Here is a 23605-nt window from a genome sequence, read left to right on the forward strand (position 1 = left end):
ATAAATGGCATGCAGCAGCGTTCAAATGAATGCGGCAGGCTCCAAGTGTCATAGAAAAATGTAAAGGGCACAGACTGTCAAGTGGAGCGCAGGTGGGCTTTACCAATTAGTACTCCTGCGAGCTGCAGAATCCACTTACAATGTCTTTCAAACAGGGCTTGGTGAGCATTGCTCCATGTATCAATCTTTGGCTGCATTCAAGGGAGCCTTCACAGAGAAGTGGGGGAGGCAGTACTCTCAAGATCAGACAGCAACCAAATACTGCATCTAGGGAGGTCTGTGTTCTCTTAACAATACGGCCAGACATTATAAACAAACCAAAATATGTTTTTAAGCTTGATGGCCATATCTTTTTTTTTTTTTTTTAAAGCCTACAAAAACACCCCCTCCCCCCCCCCCCCAAAAAAAAAAACACTGGTCTCATTGTACTTTTGTTTATGGCAGTTAATTATATATAAAACACACAATTTAATTTAATAAAAACATATATACAATAAAAAATAAAAAGTAAACTCAGATGACCCTCAACCCAGTTTTATTATTTAAAAAGATACCCATCTTCATCTCAAAAAGCAGTGATTGAAAACAAAGCGTAACATTTTCCATGAATCACTATATACACAATGTAAATACATATAGATTTATATATTACAGAAATACTTGAGCAATTAAAACACTGTATTCCATCCATGACCTGAAAAGTATTTCTTTTTTTTTATGGGAAATTCAAAAATATACTATTACGGGAAAGGGTGCAGCTTTTAATAGAATTCAAATATTCTAAAAAATAAATAATTGATCTCAGAAATCAGCTTGGAGAGTACGGTGTATAAATTAAATAGTATACAGTGTAGAAAAGTACCTTGTACAAAAACACATTTCTATGTAGGTACAAACGTTCAGAAACAATAGCATAATACTTTGCAATGGTGTAGAGTAGGCTAAAATCTGAAATTAATAGGGGCCTAAATCAATCAACTTTTTTGCTGGTGAAAAAAATAATTACATTTATACTATAAAAAGAGACCAATTGCGGTTTTTTTTTTTCAACAACACATAAATCAATATTTATTTTCCCATCTGAAAATATATATTTTTAGAAATTAACTGAAATGTCCCACCCCCCAGTCTTTTATTTATTTTGAAATTGTTTGGTACCAATAATTCTCAAATACATTACAATTTCCAGTAACATTGAACCGGAGACACAAGATAACAGCAATCAGCTGTTTTGAATTGATATGGACATTATTAGAAAGTGTGTCTGCATAACCCTCTAATGCTGTGGAAACTGGAAATGGTGAAATACGGGCTTCATAAACCATGTATGAAATCCAAAAACATATATAAAATAGGCAGGAGGGATTAACACTGGTTCACAGTTTTTTCAAGTAGTAACCAGTTTAGTGAATAGTTCTGTGCTAAGAGAGTAAAAAAGCAAAACAAAAATGCATTCATGTGAAAAAAAAAAAAAAGTACAAGTAAAAATGTGTGTGTGGGGGTTGGGTGGGTAAAGTCTTTAAAAATATTCAATTTTTACAATATTGATAGAAAGAAATTATGAATCCTTCTCTTAAAAAAAAAAAAAAATAGCACTTTTAGTTCTGTATCCCCGGCAGTCAAAGCTGCGTTTACTAGGAGGCATTCCTCACATTTCTGCCCGTCGATTGGGATTGCCAGGGGCTTCCTCCTCTTCCACCTCCTCTTCATAATTCTCTTCAATTACTTCAGATTCTGGTTTCAGGTGGTCCCCTGGGGGGGAATCCTCCTCCTTCTCAGGACCCTCGGGATCTTTAATGTTTCCCTGGGGGAAAAAATTATGTTCCTCCTTAACTAGAAAAATGGAAGCAATGCAAGCGTGACATGCAGAGAGATGAGACAGCCTTCATATGCACTCAATAACCTTAACCAGTTTGATCACAATTGGACACACGCTTCTCTAGATAAATACAAAACTCTCGTGACTTATTTGTACAGCTGTATATGCCCGCCTCCTCTATATTTCCTTGCAGGGATATGCATCCCAGTGTGGGATACTTATAGAATCTGGAGGCACAATGGACCATGTTCTTAAACTTCAGAATCTGGCTAAGCAAGACTAAAAGAATGGCTGTGACGATTAACATTCCGTAAAAGATAAATGGCACAATGGTCTACTATTTCTTGGTTCTAACTAACAGCTAACTGCTGTATGCCACTAAATTCCAGCATCACCAAAATAATGTATACTGATCTTGTGGAATGTATTGTAATTGATATTCTGATCACAGGCTAATCCTGCCCTTGTGTTAGGTAACTTTAGAGTTCATTTAAGAGATGCATCCCACACAGAAAAAGTGATTGTAGGAAAAATGTCAGACAAAACAATGATACACTAATTAGAATAATAACTGCAAATGTTGTCCTCATTTTGGGACACATTTCAGCAAGCCCTTATGAAGCAGGTACAACTAGTCTCTAAAGGCACCTAGAGCATTGCACCACAATGCCTAACAGGTACTTAATATTCAGAACCACTCCAGTATGAAAGCAGGACTTACGCCTTCCTCATTCTCTTCATTATATGCTTCTTCGTTCTCTTCTTGTTGTACTTTAGGCCCCTCGGCCAAGTCATCGTGCACCTGAAGAGTAAACCAACATGACAACTCATGCCTAGATTCCAAGGAAAAATCACTTTGAGAGGCTGGTCTTCAGAGCCACTTCAGAATGTATATTGCACTGAATTGTACTTCTTCAACAGCTGTCAGTGACTTATGCAGAGCTGGGCGGTGCTACAATTGATGGTAACCTATTTTTATTTATTTTTCCCCCCCATTTAACCTTTAAATGGATGTTTCACAAATGTATAGCTTTGATAAGTCTAACAAATGTCAAATATGTTAGTTGAATGTGTGCTGCGCGGAAAAACACAATTTCTTTCGATCTATTTTTTATTTTATTTTTTACATTGTTCTAGCTCCAAAAGAACAAATTCACCAAGTGGTTTTCCATTGGTTCTTATCAGACTGACCTCTTCCTCTCCCTCCTCCTGGTACTGCTCATCCAGGGTGTCCTCTTGCTGGTCTGGGTTTCCAGCCATCTGCACACACAAGAAAACTCACCCCTTACTTTCAACAGGTTCCACAATGGCATACTCTGGTTTCAAATTTCTAGGGTCCACTATCAGTGCTAAACTTAAAGGCTATTTAAAGGATTATCAAGCTAGTGTACGTTCCTTGAATTCAAGTGAATCTGGGTAGATTTCTTTTGCATGGACAATTCATGTAACCTTTGGAAGTAATGACAGCTGCTGCCCACTGCTTCTGAACTTCAAACCAAAGGGAATTTCAACAAGTCCAGAATATCAACTACTGAAGCACATGTGGAACTGCCTATTTTAAATTGGTCTACTGTGATGTTGCTGGGTGAACCGAGTCATTTGGGATTTGAAAAACAAACAGGAGTACCGGCACTATGGTTGACATTCTCCATTCATCCCAACATTCACTTTCGAACAACATATAATACTGGTTTCACAGACCCTGGTTAGCACTGTGAAACCAGCCAACAGTGCAAAAAGTGGCCAAATGATATAGCTGCAGTTTATGGATCAGGATTTTAAATTTGATATTCACTGAAACCAGACGTGAAGTCAAATACCAGCAATCAAATGAATACTGTAGTCTACAGAATGAGTTTGGGCATAACTCGGAAAATGCTACTTGATATTCAGATCTCTTCGTACCACAAGTTGCTCTTCCACTTCTGGTTTGGCCACGTTCTCAAGATGCTTCTTGTGTTCTGCATTTTCATCTGGAAGATTGTTGTGTTTCTCCTTCTCGGCCTCTTCAAACTCGTCCTCTCCCTGATTGTTTGGATCTTCTTGTGGGTTTGCGTCCTTCTGTAAGAGTAGTCAGCTTTGACACTCCTCTAGAATGTATGTGTAGGCCTAATTTTAAAGTGATCTGTACAGCTATGGCCAAATGTTTTGCAGCACCCGAGAGAATTAACTAATTTTGCTTCATAGTCAAATGAAACCTGCTGATAATGTTACCTTAAAAAATCGAATTCCATACCGTTTTGTAGTTTTCCATATACTTAATGCAAAACTGACAAATCTAACATTAAATACTGTACTACTACTATGGCTTCTGGTAGACTTTTGCAATATCATTTTGTAGTTCCTTTGATTACATGGTGTTAAATAAAATATCTACATTATGTTAATGTAGTTTATTTATATTTTGTCTCCATGCTAAAATTCTAAGCGAGGCAAAACCTTTGACCATAGCTGTACAGGTAGAAAATATCTGAATTTGCATCCATTATCTTAAAGCGTTGCCTACAGTATTGTAGACAGTTGAGGGTAAGAAAACAGGGTTGCATATAAAGTGTGGAGGATTCATGCTTGCAGACCTTTGCGTGTTCCTCCTCAGGGTCTTCATCCTGCTGCTCGTGCCCCACTTCTTCAACACGGGGATGTTCATGCCCGTCTAAACCCAGCAAGGGAAAGCATGACCAATTCCTTAACCATCATCACAAGCACACATAATACAGCCTGGCTTTCTGATATTGTAAGCATGACCCTCTGCACCAGTTTTTGCAGATGAAATGGCTTGACTACATATTGTATCTTTTGTATATTCCCATTAGAAAATCAAATAAAATTTTTTAAAAAAAAGTGAAATCTCTATAAAATGCCTAGTGAGGATTGAGGAGCAAATCAGATGCAAGGCTTACCGTCCTGTTTTTGGATATCCTGCTCTTCATCACCTTGAACAATATCATCATCAATATTTTCATACTCGGGCTGTTGCCTACAATCATATCATGGAAAATTGTTAAAATAGCACAGTAACTAAGTCCAATCCACAATCACACTCATGCACACAGATCATTATGTGTAAAGTTAACCTGCAAAGCATACATTCAAGAAATGTAGGCAAAACACTACCATTTCTAATATTATAATACAGATAATACCTTACATTATTAACCCAAGCTACAACAAGTAAGGAATCAGAACTGCCAACGTTGGTGTTAATGTGTAACCTGGAAATCGAGTGGAGAGGAGTGCAGGTTTTCTTTAATAAACAGTGAGATAATCAACAAGGTTGCAACATATGCAAGATCCTGCAAACTGCATTTGAATTAGATGGCTCATTTAAATTTGACCGGCTCCAAGTGTGCTCAGTATGGCTTATTTCAACCACTTCATCGCATGCCAAACCGAATGTCCGGTACCACAATTAACATAATCTAGCAGCAGTCATGCAGCCTGAAATGACTGCCAATACCGATCATACTTAACTTTAATGGTCTCTTATAGTCTGAGTTTCTGACATACCCAGATTTTAAAGCTCATTAATCCTTAATTTTTTGTTTTATTTTTGCGACCTTTAGGGAGTTAAATAATTTTGTATTCTTCTTTAACTGGGCCAAGAACCTTGGTATATTTTCTTTAGTTTAAAGAAGGTTTAATAATTTTCAACGGAGTTTGAAATCACCTGAGCTGCTGCTGCTGCTGCCGCCTCAGGATCTGCTCCTTGTGGTCAGCTTCCCGCTGCAGCTGCAGCTCCCTGTCTCTCAGCTGCTGCTGCCGGGCCATCTGCTCCCTCAGTCTCTGCCGATGGAGGCTCTCCTGGCGCTCCTTGAGCTTCCGGGCTTCTTCCTCCCGCTGAGACACCAAACGCTGCTGGTCCAGCTGCTCCTCGTAGGCCGATTTCAAACGCTGCTGTGAACCGCCGTGCTCCTGTGTGTATACGGGGGAACAACGACAACATGTATCTGATTAACTGCTGCCTGAGAATTGCTTCTTTAAGAGTTTACCCCCATTTTTTTAAATATGAGTCCATTTTGCCAGAGGAATGAGCTTAACTAAAAGAGTTTATCTCCGTTTTTTTATTTATTTATTAAAATAAATTCTTTACCACAATTTTAACAAAATAACAATTGAACTGCCTCTACCTGTCACCAAGTAATTTCTCGTCAGGTTTTATTCTACTTAATTTTTCCTTTCACAAAGAAATGGGGGCTTTGATTTCAAAATACAGATGGGTTAGTATATATATTTAAAAACTAGTGTTTTTGTAACCAAAATATTACACAAGTTTGTAGAAAACAAGTTCCCCAAGGGTGCATCATTACTCCTGTATGTATTAAAGTTTTAGAAATATTTAATAAATGAGACTTTGCTATCCAATTTGAAATGAATTAGCAGTTAATTACACCGCTGGATGAGCATACAAGCTCTCTTCCCTCATCGCTTCTATTGTGTCAAACACATAGGTGAATATTTTCTTTACCAGAGTATTATTACAAATACAACCTAACTCATTAAGTATCTCAGCATTAATAATTATTATTCCTGTTTTACAAAATTACACTTTAGACTATGCATTTAAGAATACATCAAGTGTCTTTATGTATATCTAAGACGCAATGAAAACAGTAATAAATGTTTTTGTGTTCTTTGTCAAAAAGAGAAAGCTAACTTTAGGCTCATATCAGGGACCAGTTCAATACTGTTGTTCTAACTAAGCAATTTTTTTGTTTTGGATTTGTTTTACCACAGTGACTCACAATACTAAAATAAAAATGCTGTCACCATTCTGAATCAATAGCAGCAGAGCTAAAAATACATCCTCTCCAGCAGGAACCTCTGAATGATAACAGGAGGTGACGTTTGATTGGAGAACTGAAGGTTCAGTCGGCGTCCTCCGATCCCACGACCAATCCAGCTTCCTCTTTAACACCCAGGAACTCGAGAGCAGATGTCAGCGAGCTACCGGCCTCTGGAGGACAAAGGCCAGCCCTGCAGGTGTCTGTCTGAGCTCACTGGGTGCCTGGCCAGTAGGGTCGGCTGTAGCGTTATAAGGAGAAACAGTCCCTGTTGGTTTGCCTCCCTAACCTGCACAAGCGACAGAGCCAAAACGACGCTCCCTCGGGAATCTCCAGCAAAGACCGGCGACTTCACACAGCAGGACATGCACTTGCTTCCCCCTGACTGTATGAGCCACTCAGGCTTTGCGGTCTCTTAGAAGTCGCTACCTTAGCAATCACGTTTTTGTCATCTTCATGAATCGTCCCTGCTTCATCTTGCTCAGCGGGTGCTGGGGGCTGGTGGTGCTGCTCCTCTTTCTGGTGGCCTTCCTTCTCTTCCTCTTCCCGCGGCTGGTCAGACTCCTCGTCCAGGTGCTCTGGCTGCCCAGCCTGCTCCATCTCCTCCTCCGCCAGCTCCTTCCTGTGATCCTCCTCCACCTGCTGCACCTGCAGGCCCTCCCGCTTCCTGTCCCGGTTCTCCTCTCGGTGAACAACGTGCTCGCTCGGATGCGTGATGTCAAGATCTGCCTCCTCACGTTCTTCGCGCTCGTCCCTGACGTTTGGAAATTCCTGTTGCTGATGGAGGCTATCAATGTTTCCTACTGGTTGGTGTCCTCCCTTGTGAACCTAAAGAGGCACACAAGCACATAGTGCTCAAGGTTAATAATATATATATATATATATATATATATATAAAATACTGCAATTGAAATTGTTAACAGTAATTGCACCGCATTCAAAAATACATTTCACCTCTGCCGCTTTCCATCTGTGCAATGGTAAGGAACAAAATGTTGTTTTTTTTTTTTTACATTTAATTGTGAAAGAGAACCTTGTATTGAGTCTGATCCTCCTCCCCTTGTCGCCTCAGTTCCTCCGGTACTGGTGTGTGGAATCCAGGCTCTCTGAAGCTGGGCATTTTTTTAAGGGTTTCTTTAAACTGCTTGAATTCCTCTACCTGGGCCTAGAACAATGATAACAACAAGTTACACATAGGCATTTTAGACTTCATTTGACATGACTTCAGTTATAAGGGTAAGTTATACCCTCCCGTTTAATTTGCAAAAACAGCATAATACTGTTTATAAATATTGGGGTCTACTCAATTGATCTAAAATGGCAGCAAATAAAAATAACACGGTCGTTTAAAACAATTAAAGATGTGGACTTTGAAGAGACTAACATGTAAATAAATGTACTGCATGTGAATGAGTTAGTTTGTCTTCGAAAAACAACTACATAAATAATGCCAGGTGTGTTGCCAATTTATAATTTATATTTGGTTCCATCCTTATTTAGATCACTGGAATAGATCACATATAGTATTAGGTTTATTTTACTTTTTGATAAAAAAGGCAACATCCTGATCCTCAGTCAACAAATACATGCAGCCTCACTGGAAATGGAACTGCCAACAAACAGAAGAATACAATTGATTTCATTAGACCTGGAGGTAGCCAAGGCAGTCATATCTTCAGAAACTGTACTGAGCTCTATTCAACATTCCTTAGGGCTCAGATTAAAAGATCAATTGAATAATGTAAGCAGGGGTAGGACGCTCCATTCCTGGAAGATCATTAGTAAATAATAACATGCTATGGAAGGGTGTCCAGGGAAACAAACGCAGCACGATTGCTACAAGACTGACCCCTGCAGTGTACGGGAGGTAGTGCAAGCTTAATAACCAAGGATATCGTTAGAACAGGGTTGCCACTGCCCTTGATTTAATGGGATGCCACTGCTGAAGTGTTGGTTTACCGGATTCAATCAGCAGCAGCTCTAAATTCAACCACTGGTTAAATAGTTAAGATTGGGTTTCTTGCAAACACTTAGATGCAGCATGCAAGCTTCATGCATTTTACCAGTCACTAGGCAAAGCCACTCATTGCCTAAGCTGTGCTTTATCCTGAACCAGGATTTGAAATAAGATTTCTTCCAGACCTGTGCAGCAGCCAGTGCACTCTTGTGGTCATCTAAAGTCATTGCAAGTTGTTCGTGTTCAGATTTTAAATCCTGGTGTTGTTGCTATAGTAAAGAAAAATTGTTTTACAAATCAAGCATCACAGTCCTGTTCTGAAGCAAGACGTTTCTCATATGACCTTTATGTATGATATTTAGAGGCACTAGTAGAATCTGGGGACTTATTACATGATCAGTGAACAGAATACCATTACCTTGTTTTAACTTGATCACTGCCCACTACACTAAACTAGCCTTCACTGGTGGTTCTTGTTATACAAACGTGAAGGGTTATTTATATAGATTTATTCAAATCAAGACTGAAAAAACTGGCATGTCGTAGAAATGAGGTGGTTTATGCCTTTTTGATGTTTGTATAATTTCTGTAGTATTGTTACCATACTTGTATCCTGAAATGAAGGACGGATTATGGATTATGAAAAACTATACCTTAACTCAAAATTTGGTTAACAGAGTGTGTTACAGGTAAAAGGATCCTATGCTTCACACACTCTAGACCAACACACTGTATTACTGTACACACACACACACACATTTACCTTGACATCCTGGAGCTGAGTATGTACATCTTGATGAGCTTTTCTTATATGCTTATTCTCTTCATGCAGGTTATAGATGTTTTCTGACAGAAAAAAGTCCATTATTTTCACCATGTGAAAACTGCATTCACAAATGCAAAAGGTGTTCATTTTACTAGGCTAAGTCCGTCCTTCGGATGAGACGTAAAACCAAGGCCCTACTGTAAGTGACTCTGTAGCAGCAGCTGTTGATGCATAGTTCACAACCTAGTCTCTAAGTCGCTTCAGATAAGAGTGTCTGCTAAATGACTACTTAATATAAAAATAATAATATTGGGGTAAAAACCTGCAAAACAGCAGTGAGGGAATCATATTGACAATTTAAACAGTGGGCAGCATTTAGACCCTTCACTATCAATTACCAGGCATTTTTTTTCCAGTGGAAGGTAATGTAGTACGTATTACTGTTGGCATTCTAGGCTCACACAGCTTGTGATTTCAATGAGAATACCCTTCGCCGCTCGTGCCCTTATATAGGAACCTGACAGGTACCTTTCAGTTTAGAGATCTCGATCTCCTTCTCTTGCTGCAGGTTATCATATTTATCTTTGTGTTCAGTTAATGCTCTGTTGTGGTCCTCTCCCAGCAGCTGGTGCTCTTCATGCAAGTCATAGTACCGTTTCTTTAGTTCGTCATGTTGATTCTGCAAGTCAAATATTCCTCAGTTGTAAAAGACATTGCAATTGCCAGGCTAATGCTTTCCAACACAATTAAAAGGTGCCCTCTGCTAGATGTGAAGTATTATTTCTCCAATGATCTCTGTGCAGGACGCAATATACTGTAGCACGACAGGGTGCGTGTCATCGTGAGATATCTCTCAGTTTCACCCCACAGCACACCGGAGAAGTGGCAATATAACACAACACGCACACACACACACACACACACACACACACACCCTTGGGCCATATTGTTATACAATGGCAGTGAGATGATTTGAAATGAAAAACAACTAAACAAAAATAGGTTTAAAGAGAATCGTGGCTCATGTTCTGAGATATCGCCACGGTGACAACATTCAAGAAGCCCATTGCAATGAATAGAAGATATTCTGAGATCTCGTCATGGCATGGTTACATGCATGCATTCTAGATAATCTTCTGAAGAGTTCAATTGCTTGATTTTCCAGTACTGACCGGGTCTCAACTTTGTGTGGCATTATAACAGAGGGGGCAGGAAAATCCAAGGAAATATCTAGAAACATCTGCTCAATATAGGCAAAGCATGTATTGTATACCGGGTAAGTTTAACTAAGCTGAAAACCATTACAACTACAGTAAAGTCTCCCAGCATTGCCAGACAGAAACCGTCCACCCTCTTATCAGAGGAAAAACAAATCTAGAAGCTCTACCCATATTAAAACTGGAGATACTGTATCCACATTTATTGGCTATATGTAATTTTGAAAGAAACACAGGGCAAAAATCTAAAGCTGCCACCCTTTGACTACAAAATTCCTACAATATTGCACTGAGATATCAGCAGTGTGCAATCGTCCTGACCTGCCTTGATTTCTTCTGTTGCATTTATCATGCTATTCTGGTGCATTTCTACTCAAAAGTTTCACAGTAACACAGGAGGAAAAAAAAAAAAAAACATTAAAACCTCCACTGAGAACTGAATGTAATCTCCCAGCAATTTGAAAACCTTTGTATTCTCAGAGTTTCTGAAAAGCGCTCAAACACTGGCATAAATGTAACCACAGTCCTTTCCTGATGGTTATCAAACTGTCAGCTTCAGTTACCACCTTGCATTCTAACGTGTCAACAAAGCGCTGAAACCCGAGTCCCCGACAGAACCAAGCTGAGCCGAGGGAGCCTGCCTGCCTGTTTGTCTACCTGCCTGCAGTCCCATGGCTTCGTCTAACTAAAGAGCACAGCAAAGATGTTTGTTTTTTTTTACTCTTCTGAACATAATGCGCCAATTGTAATACGCATTGACCTTCAACTTAACTGAAAACGATCCATTTTTGAATAAAGACCTCCTTCTTCCCATGTGAGGGAGCACTGCCATTCCCTTCAAATATTGGAATACACTTTAACCCTTCTTTACTAACGTGGCATTATATTGAGATAACTCTGTAAAGTCAGTTGAATCTCCAGTGGCTGCTAATTGTCATCTACTCAACAACTTAAATGGCTGTAACTCTAACCTACTCAATAACACCACAGTTTCACCGTCTGTCCTTCATTACTAAAACTGATGCCGTCTAATTTACAGCACAAGAGCTATACAAAACTGCAAGGAAACACACTGTATAACCTAGATTAGGTTCAGATTCTAGGAGGCAGTAATTAGATTTACTGATTTCTGAATATTGGCACATAGACAAAGGGCCTAGGTTTTCCATTACCAGTACCAATTAGTGACTAGCATGAAAAAAACAACCTATTTGTCATAGTGATTGATGTGTCTAGTACTGTTATTACATCAGACACAATCAGAAGGGATAAATCAACCAATTGGGTGTATTATGATCAGGTGACCATCGAACACACAAGCTTAATCAAATGGTCTCTATAGAACAGCAATGGTGACCAATGTATTTTAAAGTGCTGAGGCTTCTGCAGAAGTGTGTGCGCACGGTAAAATCAATTCCTTAAAGTTCCGAAGAGGGAGGGCTAAGCAGGGTAGCTCTGGTGGATTGACAACATAATGCAAAAGCCTTCACCGCTAGGTTACATGTTTAATCCTGACCAGGCTTCTAATACATCAAAGTCATTTCAATAGAATGTGTTGTCTCAGCTTAACGGCAAGTGCACAAGTGCCCATATCCACACCAGTGCTGGGTACTGATTTATACTGGTTTATCCTCACAGAGAGGCAAGCATGAGCAGGACCATAAATTGTTCCGACTCTCTCTCTCTGGAAGGTTTATGCCCTCATTAGTTAATTTATTTATAATATTATTTAAAATCACAGCTGACAGAAGGGACATTAATGACAGCAACACAGCCACTTTCACACTACCTCTTAAAACAGTCTAAATCATTAATAAATATTTGAACTAATACCATTTAGCTGACTGACTTTTCACATTTTTTCTTGTGCCCAAAATTTGCTAACCTTTAACATTTCGTGTTGCACATTCAGGGAATTAAACCGGCTCGTGGAATCCTGCTGTAAAGAAAGGAAAGAAACAAACAGAAGTTCATATTTTACAAGCAAGCCGTCAAATCCATCATGAAATTGACTTTTTCATGCATGTTAAGAGATGCAGAAATAAACCTCAGACCCTGAAAACTGACAACATATTTTAAGCTGGTTCTCACACGGTCTGTGGAAAGCAGACAGCTATTGATTGAATATCGATATTCCATGTAATTTAGTGAAAGCTGAAAACTACAACCTGTTTAAGTAATGTAAAAAATACTGTCAAGTTTATTATTTTTTTTGCTAATGGAAGCACATTTTTAAGCAGCCATACCCTAAGCCAGGGCAGTACTTGATCACTGCTGTTTGGCAAAAGGCTTTTGTTTGACAGATGCAAAAACATTTTTCCCACGCTTAATCAAAGCAGTGAAATCCATCTGATATCTGGCACCCAGGGAGATGTGTAGCGGTACACCACTTTTGTTATAAAAAAAAAGAAATTAAATAATAAAAAAACACATTCATGTATATCAAGAAAGAAGTCATACAAGAGCCAAAGTGGTTTATCATTTTGGACGCCTAGCTGAGTCTGTCGCCAGCGGCTTGCATGGGTGACAATTGTTTGATTATGGTTTCATGTTGACTGGCTTCCACTGACTTCAACTCTTTCCTCGTTATCAAGATGGTCTGTAAAAATGTACATCCCGGTATACAAAAAAAAGACTCACCTTATCTTTATTTAGCGATTGTTGTGCTTCCAACTTGTACACAAGGAAATCTTTAATTCAAGAAAAACGAGTGTTAACACATCAAGGATAAAAAACAAGTTTCATTCTAGAAAATAGAAGAAAGGTATTAATGAAATCAGCAAGTGGAAACTGGGTTTATGAAATCCAAGGCATTTTTCACAGCCATGCAAAGTGTATCCATGCTTACAAAGATCTTTCGTATTTGCTCTTTGAGCAATGCCATTCCCATTCTAGCATTTCTTGCCAGATACATGGACTGTATGGTGGTAATTTAGTATTAATAATATTAGTTCATATATGTAACCATTTATGATTCAGACAGAACAGTTGCAGTGGAAAGAGTCACATTACCTTCTTTAGCCTTTTTGTGTTCAAGCCTTTCTTTTTGCAATGACTTTTCTAATCTTGATCTGTGTTCATATACAACTGTTGAAAGAAAATACGAAATAATGTCTGTCTGTATTTCTTATACATACACATTGTTATTTTTTAAAACAGACAATTCTTGGCGAAACTTTTCTTGAATTCAAGCTGAAAATATGCGCATTTCTTAAGACATTTTTCAAAAGCTTGCCGACTCAAACATAAGGTCAGATTTGACTTTGAAATCCTTCATGATAAATAAAGGATCTGTAAGGGACTTCCTTCATTTGAAAGCACATCAGAGGATATTTCTAAAGGGCAGACGATAGTTAAAACTCCTGTCGCCATGCTGGGAGGAGTAGTTCAACTTCCTGTGTGACACAGCTACTGTCATTTACAATAGACATGCCCCGCCACACAATGCATAGAGGTGAATAAGGATGGATCCAAACTAAATCTGTACTATACTCCCACATGCAATTTTGTTTGGTCACTGGTATATTTGGAGGGACAGTTATATCATTCAATTTGACCATCATGTCATTAAGTTAGACATATTTGTACATGTATTTCACCCTCTGTCTAGTTTACTAGGGGATTCCTGCCAAGCTGTTCAGTCATTCCTGCTGGGAAGGGAGGGACACAGAGTCAGCAGGTTCCCCACAGCAACATCTGACGGCCATCTGTAATCCTCCCTCAATCCCACAAACAAACATGAGGAGACAGCAGAAAGCCAATGTATCGCTGGATTAACTTTAGCAGTCAACAAAGAACAGGCCCAGAAAATGCACTGTGCATCTGACACAGAGGGTCAGCATACTGCACTAGAGTGCTATAAATGAACAGATTCTGATCCAATTTGGAAATGCTTTAGTGTAATTACACAAAAATAGGATTGAACCAAAGTTTCAATTATGTATTTTTCACTCCAGTAGGGTAAGCAATATAGTATTTCGCAAGACAAGCAAAAAAACTGGCCACCAAAGTTTCTCACCTTGACCTGTCCAAAAAAACAAACAAAAAAAAAAAACAACCCTTCAACATCCTGGCATTAAATCCGGATTCTTAATGTCTCTAAAACACATCCTTTGCGCGGTCATCTCTGTGGTTCATGATTTATCTGAAAGGGCTCCCAGCTGCACGTAGAGACAGGATTGCTAATCCGTCCTTGTCAACCGTCTCTGGTTTGTTATTTATCCATTTGAACCAAGGACATCAGTCATTAACTAATGTATCAGGGGCCTGAGCAACAAAATAACAAGGATGTAATGACTATTTCCCAGGCCACCAACAGCTAGCTATGTATCAAACAACTCCTCACAATACCCAGCAGCTGCAGTAATTACTCATCTATGTCACTTCAATAAATTAGATTAAGGACAGGCACAGAAAATGCACAGTGAACCTGGTTAAGCTTTAAATCAATTCTACCTGCCTGAGTCTTTCTTGCACAATTTTTCGTGGCAGCCTCATTACAAGAGGACTTTCCATCCCTTAACCCATCGCAACGCTGGTATTACAAGGAAGATAAGTTAGCAATCATTAAATTAGCACTCAGTGAGATTCAATGAAAGGATTACCTCAGTATGACATGTTGTAATTAGTTTGAGATTTAAAGATTCTATAAGAAGTGTAGGTCTCCGCAGCCCATCAATCTACTTAAATTCATCTTTAAACTATAAAGCACTGAACTGCAAGATGCAGCAACACTAAAAGAAACTTCTTTGACTAAAGGTTTTGTTAACAGACATCTTTACGGTTTAATATTTACACATAATGAAATGAAATCCCAGGAACAGCATGTTACAATGAACATGTTATATTGTTGAAGATAGGCAAACAAAGCAAAGCAACCTGTATGCAGCAGCCAGTGAAAGTGCCTGTCAGGTTTTGAGTTTAAAACAACAGGCGCTATCCTGGCTGGTGGTCTTCAGTGACAAGCCACAGACAAATGGCAATTCAGTGACACTGTTAAATCGACACCAATAGCCCCACACTGCCCTAAAACTGAAACTTCTCATGAACGCAAACAAGACGACTCACTTTGTTTTAGTTGGCAATCTTGTGGCCTGGATTCGACCAACCTTCTTGATATGAAATTCTTCTTGGGGAGATATGCGGCTACGTTGAAGTAGTGTCTCAATCATTTGTTTTTGCTAGTTTTGGAAAGTTGTGCAAGGTGTACAATAAAGCACTAGTCAGTTACCAGTCTTTCTTTTTTGGCAAGTGATTCCACCGAGTTTTTAATCCACAACAAATTGAAAAGGTATCCATGATAAAAGTCATTATTATCATCATCATCATCATCATCATTATTATTATTATTATTATTATTATTATTATTATTATTATTATTATTATTATTAATAATAATAATAATAATAATAGTCTTTAAAGCTTGAAAAGCACAGGAACTATTAATTGAACTTTCTGATCTCGTATCTAGTCTGTTATCCATGAAACTGAATAAAGCTTGACAGCTTGCCAGTTATGATCGCTCTTAAACAGCTTCCTGTTAATGAAAAAACAGATACAAATTATATATAATAACTGCACGTTTTTTTTTTTTGTTTGTTTCGTTCAGGATTGTAACAAATGCACTGCTTTTCACACAGCAGAATTACCATCCGGTGCCCTTTAAAAGCGACGAGAGTATTGAGCATTTTGAGTTCAAAACAAAAAAGTACCAGAAAACCTTTACTGCTATCCTAGCAAAATGTCAGGTTGGCATTCTGTCTTCCTCGACTCAAAGGGCACACAAACAAACACTGTATCCCTTGGCTTTAATTCTAACACTGGACCGAGTTGCATTGTTTGCTCTGCCCTGTTTGTGAATCTTCTTAGCCAAGGTAGCTGCATGATTACTTCGCTGAATTATCTTCATAATTACATTTGATTGCAATAAACTATACCATAAGTATTTGTCTGTATGCTCCAATGGCATGAAACAGTTCCTGTATGTATTAAATGGGCAAGTCTCAGTGGGAATGCATTTATCTTACCCCAAATCTGCTTCTGTTTTCAGATTGTGTTAACATTAGGGATGTACAAAGCAGTTCTTCTGAAAGAGGCAATACTGTATGTGGCCCTGAAACCAGCTCAGTTCAGGTGAAGGGAACCAAATGAAATTAAACAAGCAGGACTGGTCACAGTTCAAGCAACTATGCAGGTTTTATGAAGACAAAAAAAAAAAATACATCTCTGCCAGCTTTTACGATTGCAGCTGGATATGTTGGAAAATTTAAATTAATCTTATTAATGAGCTTGCTTAATGCCTGAACTTTAAACCTTTTTGATTTACCTTAGCTGATGAATGCAAATAATTAACAGCACTGAGTTCAGAAGCTGCACCTACTGTAGTACTATTTACCAGCCATACAGTAGACATTATTATTATTATTATTATTATTTATTTCTTAGCAGACACCCTTTTCCAGGGTGACTTACAATTGTTACAAGATATCACATTATTTTTATATACAATTACCCACATACAGTTGGGTTTTTACTGGAGCAATCTAGGTAAAGTACCTTGCTCAAGGGTACAGCAGCAGTGTCCCCCACCTGGGACTGAACCCACAACCCTCTGGTCAAGAGTCCAGAGCCCTAACCACTACCCCACACTGCTGCTCACTGACATGAGCTAGATCAGCCCAATTGTCTCCACGGTAGTAAGCTTCAGCACTATCTAGTAGTTATCGTTATGCTGGAAGCAATACAAACAAGAAAGCATTACAACTAATGAAAAATATCAGGCTTAAGTTAGATGCTGCTGGGGTATAATGTTCCCTGTTCTGGTCTCCAAATGCAGCAGACATTCAAGAGAGACAAGCCAGTTAGAGGTTAGGAGAAAGCTTTAATCACTTTATACCTTTGCTAATTGAGATTAATGTGTCAGTTGTTTTGGTAGGTGGCTTGATTCTAATGAAAAAGCACACTCCTTGACAGGACAATCATCAGTGATTAATTAAAAAAGCAGCAGCTGGCACAGGGAGAGAGAACCAGGTACTGCACAGAATTACAAGGAAACTGAGAACTGAGGCTTCCATTCAGCTACCTTTTGATTTTCATGCAATAGGGATAATAACTGTAGAAATCCCTGTATGTCAAAGGCTCAGCGAAATGTTTAAGCCCCCCCACACATTTTCGTACCCGTACTTCACAGCAGACAATGGCAGCTTGTTAACAGGGCTCATCTTTTCATACTTGCCTTTGGTTTTGGAGGTTTAGCACTTCCTGCAGTCATTTAACTGGCAGGCAATGCCAGCTGCCCCTTGCTTGTTTAAGAGATTTGACTTTAGACCACGGTTCAATAAAATAAATACAGCAATAACCCTTGTGCAGTCATGTTTTTGAAGGGCACTATAGCGTGAACATTTAGAATCATACACCGCGTGATTTGACAATGAATAGCTTGAATGTTCAACACCACTGGCCATAAACTGAACCTAGTGTCTTCTAAACAGAACCTAGTGCCATACGTTCCCACCAATATCGAAATAGTTCTGTTATTCCTTCAGTGGCAGATGTGCAAGCAGGGCTGCAGAATGTGCGCCGAAGGATTTGGTCAGGAGCCGAAGATTAACCACCCGAAGGATTTCAAATAAATAAATAAAAAATAAATGCACTTTTATTCTGGGAAAGAACATGATGCTCCTACTGAATACTATACCTTTTCAGATCAACAAAACAGCATGCTGGCTACTTTCCACTCAGCAGGAACGCAACTAAGTTGAAAAGAATAATTAAGCTATCTCATAGAAAACAGTATAAGATAGGATACATGCCATAAGCTTTCAAGGGTGCCGTGAAGATAACAGTAAACTATTGCTTTACACAAATAGGGACACACCCAGTAAACATAACGTGCCTAAGTGAAATAACCCACACCATATCTTGATTCAGGCATTAATTATTTACTTTGGGCAGTTGCAAGAAAAAAAAAAGCAAAAAACAAGTACTCTGATATTACGGCAATCGTATTCAAAGTTTTACTTTACAATTTGCACAGTAATTATCTTGTACAATGTGTGCTCATGCCATTGTCAGGACAGTTCCAAACCAAGTGAAGTGTAAATGGGACATTGTGTTTCTGTGTAAACAGAGTAAAATAATCTGAAAGCTGAACGCTCCACTGAGGACAACTGTTAATGCCGATAACTCAGATAACAAACGTAACTCCAGTAAGGGGTGGATATACCACTACATCATGCAGTGATTACATTCTGCTGCAGGTACAGTACATGCAATAAGACTCCCTGTTCAAAACATTGAACAGCTAAGTTTACATTGCTGTTGCTCAATATCCAGATAACAGTCAGTGGTCTCAATACTGCACTCTCTCTACCCAAGTGGATGCATTGCTCTTCAGGGGGTTCAGTTTGTTTGAATACTTCTGAGTCTATTTTAAATAATCTGAAAGTGGCGAAAAGAGTATTGCAGAAGCCCATGAACAAATGCAGCCTATTTACTAACCCACAGTTACCATACACCCCATAGTTACCACACACCCCATAGTTACCATATACCACTTCTGTTTTCAAAGAAACCCAACTACAGTCTAGAATAATTTCATAGAGGTCATGTGTTGAGGCTTTGTGAATCATACAACTAAAATGATCTACAACTGCTTTAGAGGCAGAGTACAGGTAAAAAGAACTCTGACACCTATCCATGTTGATGTACAAAAAGGTCTTGAGAGATCTACAAAACAGGTTGTTTACAAAAGGGGTTATAGCCAATGTACTACTAAAGCACGCTCACCTGCACAGCAAGCACGCATTGTCATTTTAATAATCATGTCATACAGTAGGTTCAGCTGTAGCGTGAGATGTTCTCTATGCCTTAAACACCTTCATTCCTGTCATTAGCCAACCAGCAGCTTCACCTAATGAAGAGAAGAAGCGACCAAAGAAATGCAGCCGTAAGGCATGAAAAGTGAGAGCTTTCTTTAACCTACAGTATATGTATATATATATATATATATATATATATATATATATTTTTTTTTTTTTTTAAATGAATACATAAAGTGCAAAACCACACATGAGATCATCTATATATCAGACGGAGGTGTGTAACAAAGATTTATGGTGATTTTTCCTTAGCTATAACCCTTTTAACACAGTTTTACTGTTATTTTTATCCTCCAGTATTCAGTGTAATATTTGGTTTCACTCCCATTTTCTGTAAAAATGAGAACTACAATTATAATTAAAGTGGTCAACCCATCATTTCTACCTCTAGATAGTGCACTTCTACAAAACCTACAGACACGCCAAACAACTTCTTGGCACAGTTCAGAGGTGACTAAGAATGCATGAAATGCATTAACTAACCCCCTCCAGCAATCCTGCACTCACGACAGACTTAAAGATCGCTTGAAATATAACCCTCTGGGGCCTTAAAAAAATGACATCCTGACTGCACAGAATAAATCACCATCATTCAGTACATTACATACACTGGAAACATCTTGTGAATCCACAAGTACTTTATTTTTTACTACAAAAGCAGAACACACGTAAAAATATGATGTTAGAAAAGGATAGTGTGTACTCTAGTGGGCTCAAAAAAGAATATTATACTTACTCTTTATTTAAGATCTATTTAGATTGCACCCTTGCAGTAGCTGGAAGGCTGACAGAGTGCATTAATGGGATCAGAATGTATTGGTCACTGATCAGATGCATAGCCAAAGGGGATTTAAACACAGCTGGATTTTGTATTCACTGCCACAGGCACCATGCTATCTGCACAGAGAAGTGTATGAGCTGAATACTTTGTGGACAACGTGAATACAAATTGTGCAATAGAAGAAGAAGAAGAAAAAAAAAGGGGGGGGGGGGGGGGGGGCCTTGAACAAAATCCAAATGTGACCTGGAAATAACTGGCTACCTCATCCATGTTAAATGAACAACTAACATAATACTGTTTGACACAACATCATCTAAATAATTAGCACAGCCTGCTTAAAGGAACAGCAGTGCAATACTTACGCCTGACACAGCTGCATTGGGCTAGCTCAATACACAGCAATATTTAGATGACAAGTGCATTTACAGTTTACAATATGGAAACTACTGAATGCTTAAACATGTGCTTCATATTATTATGAAGGCTACCAAATATATACACCTTTTCTGTATGCTTTATAATTTATTCAAGATAAGTTAAACGTATGCCAGACATGATATTTGTTATAATAACCCAAATTCCTGAGTAAATGTGCATTAATTCCCAGGGGAACTATTAATGCATAACCCCACTGCCGATCAAGTGAACAGGGAGAATTGGGGATGGGAACACCGTTTTAATGATTTATTGCCAGATGGTTTGTGAGATGAAAACCAGTAGTGGTCTTTTCTGTAAGTTCCAATGGGAAATGTTTTTATTATAGAAATAAATAGCTGTACTTGGAAACGTTGTTGACTAATGTGGAACAAATGCATTTCTTACACAGACACATTTCCATGTTGTTTGCATACCTACTTCACTTTCTCAAGTTTCTGTTTATTTTTTTAGGGGCCCGCACTGTCACGATCATACTATAGAATGTAGGTGTAGATACCCAAAGTAAATCAGTTACAAACTCAATGTTCACATAAATTGTTTGTTAATCTAACGGGATCCGTCCTCAGTTAACAGAGGCAGAAAATTGTGCCCTTGTATTAGGAAAAGTAAAATTAGGAAACCTTTCTAGTGTAAAGATGTTATGGAAAAAACACACACAAAATTAAAATCATAATGAAACAGCCAAACTAAACGGTAAGAAGTCAATACTATACCTTGTAGTTGAGCAGATAATGATTCCTGGTGCTGCTGATATTTTACAGCTATAGCCTCTGTTCTTTTGAGCTGTTTGTGCATTTCGTAGGATATCATTGCCCCATACAGAAGTCCAAAAACAACAGACAGCAGCACGAGAGACTGAAAAATACGCTTATGCCTTCTGGAACACATTCCGTTCCCCATCTTCACTCCTTCCCCACAACCCGGACCCGCAGGCTACAAATCCCAAACTTTTCAAGCTCTTTCTTTTTCAAGTATTGCACCGAAATGTATGCATCGCAACATGTAGTGGAAAAGTACAGAAAATACCGCTCTGGTCGCTCTGTAAATGTATTGGTTTTGCTCAGCAACTTTTCTCGCAACCCACATACACACACAAATTTCTCTCAAAACTGTTAGTACTACAAACACAGGTAACTATAAACTTGATTGCCAAGTTTATTACTCCACGTCTTCATTGGTTTTACTTTCTGAATTCACCGAGGCAACCATCTCAATTTTTTCTTTTTTTCTTTTTTTTTTTCAGAGAATGGGTGGGGGAAAATCACTTCTGTGACACTAAGCCGTTCAATTTAGTGATCTTTTCTGCTCTTTGTAACAGGCCTGTCTGCCTGGTACCTTGCTCTTTAGTTACGTGTCACCTAGAGGAGCTAACATCCAACAGGAATTGTGAAGGAAGTCCCACCCACCCAGACTGGGATCGTGGATTATCCTATCCCTGCCTTATTGGAAATTGTATTTCCTTACTGGATGTTCCTTATGCCAGTAGGGTGGTTCACTCCGAATACTGAACTGTACTGGAATGATGTTGTTAAGTTTGTTTGTTTGTTTGTTTGTTAAAGGCTGCAGGGAAACCAATCGAAATGTGACAATTTCCAATGGTTTAGTTGGTAGCAACCACCCTCTCAAAGGCTGCAACTATTTTGTCTTTTGTTTCTGCAATTTCTAACATTACTTATTTTATTAAATTACTGTAACGTGTTTAAATCTGTTACTATTTTTCTTTGTAACTGTTATATATATATATATATATATATATATATATATATATAATTATTTAAAAAGTCTTAATTTCATACACAAAGTTTGTATGTTAACAGGATCAGAATTGTGTTACCAGAATTGGCAAGTGTACTGTTAACAGGAGCTAACACTACCGTCCTGTCTCCCTTTTACCCTTCCTCTCTAAAACCCTCGAGCAGGCAGTACACCGCCAGCTCTCTGCTTTCCTGTCTAACCACTCACTGCCTGACCCTCTGGTTTCCGCTCTGCTCACTCCACTGAAACTGCTCTCCTGTCTGTCACTAACTCGCTAAACTCTGCCCGTGTTTCCTCGATCTCGCTCCTATTCTCTCTCGCTGACCTGGGAATCTCCGGCACTGCTCTGGTCCTCCTCCTACCTCTCCAACCGCACTTCCAGGTAACCTGGCGTGGCTCAACCTCCACACCTCGCCCTTTCTCAACAGGTGTCCACCAAGGATCAGTCTTGGGTTCTCTCCTGTTCTCTCTCTACACACGCTCCCTGGGCCCCCTCATCGCATCCTATAGTTTATTTTACCATTTCTATGCTGATGATGCTCAGATCTTCCTCTCCTGTGTTTTGTGTTTGCTCTTATTAGGACTGAAGTCATTGTATTTTGTATTTTGCTCTTAATTGTACTGTAATTCTTGATATGTATTTTTTTTATATGTATAACTAAGTCGCCCTGGGTAAGGCCGTCTGCTAAGAAATAATAATAATAATAATAATAATAATAAACACATACTGTAGCATTGTGGTAGAATAAAAATAAAAAGCCAATGGCTGTGTCACTGCAAACAAAAACAATGCCATTTTATTATGAATAATGAACTTTATTTGAATCAATGAGTTGAAATAATCAAGGATGTTGTTACACGTGGTAATGCAGCTGTTCAGCATGCACTTTGCTAGGTAATGTTTTTCAAAACTAATTACAATATTCAAATAAAGAATACAAAATGAAAAATAAAAACTCACAGAGGCTTTACTTCACCAAGATATACTAGTAAAACTATAACAGCTTTTTTTTTTTTTTTTTTTTTTTACACAAGGACATATATATATATATATATATATAAGTGACCATATTTTAGTAAAATGAAGACTTTTTTTGTGTTCGTTTTATTCTAATATCAAAGTAGGCCTATACAAGCAAGCGGCTGCTGATCCTGTGTTGTAATATTTATACATTCAGAGCCACAAAAGTTAAATGTTTCACCAGATCTCTT

At 38.5% G+C, this 23605-nt stretch overlaps 1 protein-coding gene across 4 annotated transcripts; it reads right to left on the reverse strand.

Annotated features, from left to right (window-relative positions):
• Positions 1 to 508: 508 nt before the first annotated feature.
• Positions 509 to 22081, reverse strand: golim4a (golgi integral membrane protein 4a). Of its 4 annotated transcripts, none has more exons than XM_059034386.1 (16): positions 21352 to 22081; positions 13553 to 13627; positions 13181 to 13230; positions 12426 to 12476; positions 9852 to 10002; positions 9321 to 9403; positions 8743 to 8826; positions 7634 to 7765; positions 7030 to 7428; positions 5487 to 5731; positions 4720 to 4796; positions 4396 to 4472; positions 3725 to 3880; positions 3011 to 3079; positions 2541 to 2621; positions 509 to 1804 (listed from the first exon to the last, which is right to left on the reverse strand). In XM_059034386.1, the coding sequence occupies exons 1-16, from the start codon at positions 21536 to 21538 to the stop codon at positions 1649 to 1651; spliced, it is 2073 nt and encodes a 690-aa protein (XP_058890369.1). In that variant the 5' UTR covers positions 21539 to 22081; the 3' UTR covers positions 509 to 1648. The 4 variants fall into 4 exon arrangements, with proteins under 4 accessions (XP_058890369.1, XP_033883893.3, XP_033883892.3 ...); XM_034028002.3 differs by having other exon boundaries at positions 3725 to 3877; positions 12426 to 12479; XM_034028001.3 differs by having other exon boundaries at positions 12426 to 12479; positions 21352 to 22080.
• Positions 22082 to 23605: the final 1524 nt, after the last annotated feature.

This window comes from Acipenser ruthenus, chromosome 12, assembly GCF_902713425.1.
Source record: "Acipenser ruthenus chromosome 12, fAciRut3.2 maternal haplotype, whole genome shotgun sequence".
Taxonomy (NCBI): Eukaryota; Metazoa; Chordata; class Actinopteri; order Acipenseriformes; family Acipenseridae; genus Acipenser; species Acipenser ruthenus.